Source organism: Chiloscyllium plagiosum, chromosome 12 (assembly GCF_004010195.1).
Source record: "Chiloscyllium plagiosum isolate BGI_BamShark_2017 chromosome 12, ASM401019v2, whole genome shotgun sequence".
NCBI lineage: Eukaryota > Metazoa > Chordata > Chondrichthyes > Orectolobiformes > Hemiscylliidae > Chiloscyllium > Chiloscyllium plagiosum.
Window position 1 is genome coordinate 84,800,082 of NC_057721.1, and position 6,916 is coordinate 84,806,997.

At 45.7% G+C, this 6,916-nt stretch overlaps 1 protein-coding gene across 1 annotated transcript in view; it reads left to right on the plus strand.

The window, feature by feature from the left end:
* The first annotated feature begins 1,864 nt into the window (after positions 1–1,864).
* The window catches only part of LOC122555436 (ribosomal RNA processing protein 1 homolog A-like), a 35,442-nt gene continuing 30,390 nt past the window's right edge, over positions 1,865–6,916 (plus strand). Inside the window, exons 1-2 of the mRNA XM_043701433.1 lie at positions 1,865–1,943; positions 2,821–2,878. Of these exons, the coding sequence (XP_043557368.1) occupies positions 1,914–1,943; positions 2,821–2,878 (88 nt within the window). The 5' untranslated portion in view covers positions 1,865–1,913. The remainder of the gene's footprint in view (positions 1,944–2,820; positions 2,879–6,916) is intronic.

Below are 6,916 nucleotides of genomic sequence, written 5' to 3' on the forward strand. Positions count from 1 at the left end.
CTTACAAGTTTGTTTCTCAATTTCCCTCTGACTATTGGGGGTCTATAATACAATCCCAATAATGAAAGGTGGCAAATGGAATTCAATGTAGCTAAGTGTGAGGTGATTCACTTTGGGAAGAATAACAAAAAGATGGTGTACTGGGCTAATGGTCGGATACTTGGTAGTGTGGATGAGCAGAGGGATCTTGGTGTCCATGTACACAGATCTCTGAAAGTTGCCACCCAGGTAAATAGTGCGGTGAGGAAGGCATATGGCGTACTGGCTTTTATTGGTAGAGGAATTGAGTTCCGGAGTCCTGAGGTCATGATGCAGTTGTATAAGACTCTGGTGCGGCCGCATCTGGAATATTGTGTGCAGTTTTGGTTGCCATACTATAGGAAGGATGTGGAGGCACTGGAACGGGTGCAGAGGAGGTTTACCAGGATGTTGCCTGGTATGGAAGGAAGATCGTATGAGGAAAGACTGAGACACTTGGGGCTGTTTTCATTAGAGAAAAGAAGGTTTAGGGGTGACTTGATTGAGGTGTACAAGATGATTAGGGGGTTAGATAGGGTTGACAGTGTGAACCTTTTCCCGCGTATGGAGTTGGGTATTACAAGGGGGCATAGCTTTACATTAAGGGGGGTAGATATTGGACTGAAGTTAGGGGTAGGTTCTTCACTCAGCGGGTCGTAAGTTCATGGAATGCCCTGCCAGCAGCAGTGGTGGACTCTCCCTCTTTATGGGCATTTAAGCGGGCATTGGATAGGTATATGGAGGATAGTGGGTTAGTATAGGTTAGGTGGGCTTGGATCGGCGCAACATCGAGGGCCAAAGGGCCTGTACTGCGCTGTATTCTTCTATGTTCTATGTTCTATGACTCTACTGTGCCACTCAGTCATGGCTGAGACGTTACTTACCCCCATTCTCCTGTCACCCCTTTCCCTCCCAAATCAAGAACCAATCTGTTCCGTCTTAAAGACACTCTGTGATTTCACCATCACATCCCTCTACAATGAGTTCACACAGAGTCACCACCCTCTGAATGAAGAAATTCCTCCTCATCTCAGTTCTGAAGGGTTGTCCCTTCACTGTGAGGCTGTGCTCTCGGCTCCTGGTCTCTCCAACTTGTAGAAACATCTTCTCCACGTTCACTCTATCCAGGCCTTTCATGTTTGGGCTGGCGAAAGAAGAGAGAGTGGTGAGGGGGATGGGGTGGATTAGAGCCAGTGGCCCTGAACCAAGTGGGGTTCCTGATAGGGTAGCAGAATTCTGGTGACTCTGTTGTTGACTGATGAGTGTGGAAGAGGGGTCTGGATTACCAGGCAGAGGGGGAAGTATAGAGAATATAGGCATCAAGTTTTGGGGAATGCAACCAATGAGTGATGGGGCAGTGCAGATGTGGAAGGACCATGAGGGGATGAGGTAAGTGAGCCAGCTCACTGAGGGAGAACATGCACTGATTAGGTTTTAGTAAGTAGACAGTGAACAAAAGGAGGTGCTTGACCAACTGTCCTTGGCATATGAGAAATGGTGTATTTGGAAAAGAACAAGAGGTGACTGAGTTGTCAGGTTGCAGTAACAGCTGGTGTTATGTGGGCCCAGGGACCAGGTGGGGCTGAACAAGGAGCAATGGAAAAGACAATTTGTGGGAGAAGGATGACAATAGAGAGGTTTCAGACTGGAGGGGCAAGACTTTGCTGCATTTGGATAATTATACTTACACTATGTAAAATACCAAGTCTGTCCTCAAAAGCTACCAGCAAATTCTGCTTTTGTTGCGTGATTTTTTTTACATGTTTTGGTCTTGCCCATTGATCTATGCACGATGCTGTAGTTTTCAGGATTCCAACAATTCATTCTGTTTTATTTTATAAGGTGGTTTCAGTCAGGATGAGTTACTGAAAATATGGAAGGGCATTTTCTACTGCATGTGGATGCAAGACAAACCTCTCTTGCAGGTAAGTCATGATTATAGTAGGGCATCCCAAACAGTGGGACTGTGCAAATAGTACTTGAGATTGACAATGACGGCAGGGGGGAGAAAATAACTCAGTCCAGAGGTGCTGCAGGGTCTGACCTGGAATGTGTGCAGCAGGACTGTCAAAGAATAAGTGGCAGACATTGAGCTCTCACTGAACAAGAATTCTGGGTATTCCAAAATGGAGGACGGGAAAAATTTCTGGCTGTAAGAGCTGCTCCTTTTTTTTTTGAGGTATTTTAGGTGTTGGAGGTGATTTCCTCGAATTCCAGGAGCAGCAATTACTGTTTTATATGCTGTTGCATTGTTTTGGAACTTTGGGGAAAAAAAAGTCAATTTACATTTAAGAGGCATTTGGATGGGTATATGAACAGTAAGGGTTTGGAGGGATATGGGCCGGGTGCTGGCAGGTGGGACTAGATTGGGTTGGGATATCTGGTCGGCATGGATGGGTTGGACCAAAGGGTCTGTTTCCATGTTGTACATCTCTATGACTCAATGACCTCTCAAGGAGTTCTTTATTCTCCTGTGATCAAGTGTCTTGTGTTGACATTTTCTGACTACCTTAATCAAAAATTCTGTATTTGAAGCTTGGGTTGTTGTTTACCTCAGCAAATGATGAATTCTGGGTTGTAGGAGGCACAACATGTATTTGTAAGGTTGTGTTGCTACTGGCTCTCAGAAATATTCCTGTGATGCAAACTCGGTGACAGGGTTGTTGAGGCTCCTCCTGCAGGCGGTAAAGATGTAGCTGCACCCTCTTCATCTGGACAATAATGCAGAATTGATCATCAAATGAAAATTAGAGATCTTGCCTTGTGTGGCTTAACTGATAAAACCTCTACTATTTGTTACAGGAAGAATTGGCAAACACCATTTCCCAATTGATACACGCCTTCAGAAATCTGGATGCCAGTAAGTTGCTGCTGTTCTCATACTCAATATCTTGTTCCACAGAGACAAACTGAGGAGTAGTGGATAACATGGTTGGACTGTTTTGTTCTGCGCTCACCCATCATTCAGGATGGGGATACTTGTGAAGCCACCCACTCCAGTGAGTTGTTTAATCATCCACAATCATTTACAACTGGATGTGGTGGGACGGTAGGGCTTAGATCTGATCCATTAGTTGTGGGATCGCTTAGCTCTGTCTATCATTTGCTGTATGTGCCACTTGGCATGCAAGTAGGCCTGTTCGGCTTCATTAGGTTGACATCTCACCTTTAGTATGTCTGGCATGTCCTCCCATACTGTTGAACTAGGGTTGATACCCTGGCTGGATGGTAATAGCAGAGTGTGGTATATGCTGGGTCATGAGGTTACAGATTGTGCTGGAGTACGATTTGTCTGCTGTTGATGGCTCACGTGCTTCATTGATACTTAGACTTGAGTTGCTAGATCTGTTTGAAGTCTGTCCCATTTAGCACAGTGATAGTGCAGCACAACGTGATATAAAGTATTCTCAATGTGAAGGTGAGACTTTGTCTCCACAAGGCCTGTGCAGTGGTCACTTTTGCCGATACTGTCATGGACAGATGCATCTGCAGCCAGCACATTAGGAAAGGTGAGGTCAGATATGTTTTTCCTTCTTGTTGGTTCCCTCACTATCTGCCGCAGACCCAGTCTAACAGCTCTGTCCTTTAGGACCTGACCAGCTTGATCAGTCGTGTTGCTACTGAGCCACTCTTAGTGGTAGGCATTGAAATCCGCCACCCAGAATACATTTTGTATCCTTACCACTCTCAGTGCTGATTCAGTGTTGTTCAAAAGGAGGGGAACTGATTGATCAGCTGAGGGAGGGCGGTATGTGCTGAACAGCAGGAGGTTTCATTGAGTCTTACAGTGTAGAACAGGTCCACAGGCCTGGGTCTACACAGACAAACAAAAAAAAAAATCACCCACGTACACTAGTCCTGTTTTCCCGGGCCATAGTCTGAAGGTTATGACATTTTGAATGGTCATCCAAAACCTTTTAAAGATTTTGTCACCAGGATACACGGACACAGGCTAGCCACAAAAAGACAAGACCTTCTCTCCCTCGTAGCCCTACGCACGGAGGGAAAAAAAACACCATTTCGACTGGGACAACACATCTATCCTGGGACAGGCTAAGCAAAGACATGCCAGAGAATTCCTAGAGGCCTGGCAGTCCAACCACAACGCCATAAACATATAGATCTAGATACCATCTATCAACCCCTCAGAAAACAAACAGGAAATGACATCACCACAAACCCCAGGAACACCATCCAGGACAAACGTATAAATAGAAAGCAGGAGATAACAGCTTCGCTTCACTTGGAGGTCGTCACTGATGATGTTACCTAATGTCTGGATATCAAACATACAGCTCAACGAGCAAACCTACACCCTAAACCTTTTAAAGGTTTTGAGGTTTCCACCTCAGTTGCCCTCCAGACAGTGCATCCCAGGTCCCCACCATCCTCTGGGAAAAATAATTTTTCCTCAAATCCATTCTGAACCTTTCACCTTTCAAAAATGTCCCATCATAATTGACCCTTCAACTATAGGTAACAGCTGCTTCCTATCCACCCTGTCTATACCCTTGGATCTTTTTCATCTCAGTACGATCTCCTCTCCTCTGTTCTAAAGAAAACAATCTGACCCTCTCTCTTCATAACTCAGCTGCTCCATCCCAGGCAGCATCCTGGTGAATCTCCCCTTGCACTCCCTCCACTGCAATCATGTCTTTCCTATAGAATGGAGACCAGAATTCTGATACTCCAGCTGTGGCCTAAACAAAGTTTTGTACAGCTCCACATATCCTCCCTACTCTTATGATCTATGCAATGCCAGATAAAGGCAAGTGTCCCATATGTATTTGATAAGGTTCTTCATGGTATGCTGATTGAGAAAATGAAGTCATTTGGAGTCCAGGGTGTACTAGCTAGATGGATAGAGAACTGGCCAAGCAGCAGGAGACAGATTGGTAATGGAAGGGAGTTTCTCAAAATGGAGAATGTGACCACTGGTGTTCCACAGGGATCTGTGTTGGGACTATTGTTGTTTGTGATATACACAAATGATCTGGAGGAAGCTGTAGTGCTCTGATTAGCAAGTTTGCAGATGGCGCTAAGATTGCTGGAGTAGCAGATAGTGAAGGGGACTGTCAGAGAATGTAGCAGAATATAGATTGGGGAGTTGGGTGGAGAAATGGCAAATGAGTTCAGTCTGGGCAAATGCGAGATAATGCATTTTGGAAGATCCAATTCAAGAGTGAGCTATACAGTAAATGGAAAAGCCTTGGGAAAAATTGATGCACAGGGTAATCTGGGTGTTCAGGTCCTTTATTCCCTGAAGGTGGCAACGCAGGTCGATAGTGGTCAAGAAGGCATACGGCATGCTTTCCTTCATCGGATGGGGTATTGAGTACAAGAGTTGGCAGGTCATGTTACCGTTGTATAGGACTTTGGTTCGGCCACATTTGGAATACTGGGACAATTCTGGTCGCCACATTACCAAAAGGATGTGGATGCTTTGGAGAGGGTGCAGAAGAAATTCACCAGGTATATTGCCTGGTATAGAGGGTGCTAGCTATGAAGAAAGGTTGAGTAGATTAGGATCATTTTCATTGGAAAGAAGGAGGTTGGGGGGGACCTGAGTGAGGTATAGACAGGGTGGATAGCAAGAAGCTTTTTTCTAGAGTGGGAGGTACTCCATTAGTCAGGGTGCTGAGTTCAAGGTGAGAGGGGAAAAGTTTAGGGGGGATATACGTGGAAGGTTCTTTATGCAGAGGGTGTGGGTGCCTGGAATGCATTGCCAGTGGAGATGGTAGAGGTGAGCATGATAGCGTCATTTTAGAATGTATCTAGACATACATGAAGGGAGCAGAGGAATACAGATCCTTAGAAAGTAGGCGACAGTTTTGGATAGAGGATTTGGATTGGTGCAGGCTTGGATGTCCGAAGGGCCTGTTCTTGTGCTGTAATCTTGTTTGTTCTTGTTCTTGTTCTTTGTTTGCCCTCCTAACTGCCCTAGAAACCTGCCCTGCTACCTACAGAAATTTTGAGGCAAGCACCCCAAGATCCCGGTGTTCTTCTGAGCTTCCTCGTGTCCTGCCATTCATTCTGCTCCCTTGTCTTGTTACTTCTTCTAGAGTGGATCACCTCTCATTTTTCACGGTTAAATTCCATCTGCTACTTATCTGCCCATGTAACAAACACTTCCATCCCTATTTTTAAACCAAGACTTTCTTCCTCTCTGTCAACCAATGGCCAATCTTCTTGGTATCAGCAAACATAACTATCATCTCCCCCAGATTGTAATCAACTTGTTCAGAGATGTTATTCCACATCCTGGAGCAGGTGGGACTTGAACCCCATCCTCTTGGTTCAGGGTAGGGGCCAACACTGCTGCATCACAAGAGCCCAAGTTCCTCAGGGTAGTGTTCTCAGCTCCATTATCTTTAGCTGTTTCATCAGTGACCTTCCCTCAATAACAAAGTCAGAAGTAAGGATGTTGGCTGTTGGTCTTTCACGAAGCAAACCTGCTTTCCTTGCCTTGTCTGACCTACATGTGACTGCAGGAGACTGAGCAGTGAAGATGTTGGAGATCAGAGTCAAGAGAGTGGTGCTGGAAAAGCACAGCAAGTCAGGTAGCATCCGAGGAGCGGGAGAATTGACGTTTCAGGCATAAGCCCACAACAATGTGTTTGACTCTTAACTGCCCTCTGGGTTATTAGGAGAAAGTGAGGACTACAGATGCTGGAGATCAGAGCTGAAAAATGTGTTGCTGGAAAAGCGCAGCAGGTCAGGTAGCATCCAAGGAGCAGGAGAATCGACGTTTCTTCAGGAATGAGGAAGGTGTGCCAAGCAGACTAAGTTATAAAAGGTAGGGAGGAGGGACTTGGGAGAGGGGCGTTAGGAATGCGATAGGTGGAAGGAGGTTAAGGTGAGGGTGATAGGCCGGAGAGGGGGTGGGGGCGGAGAGGTC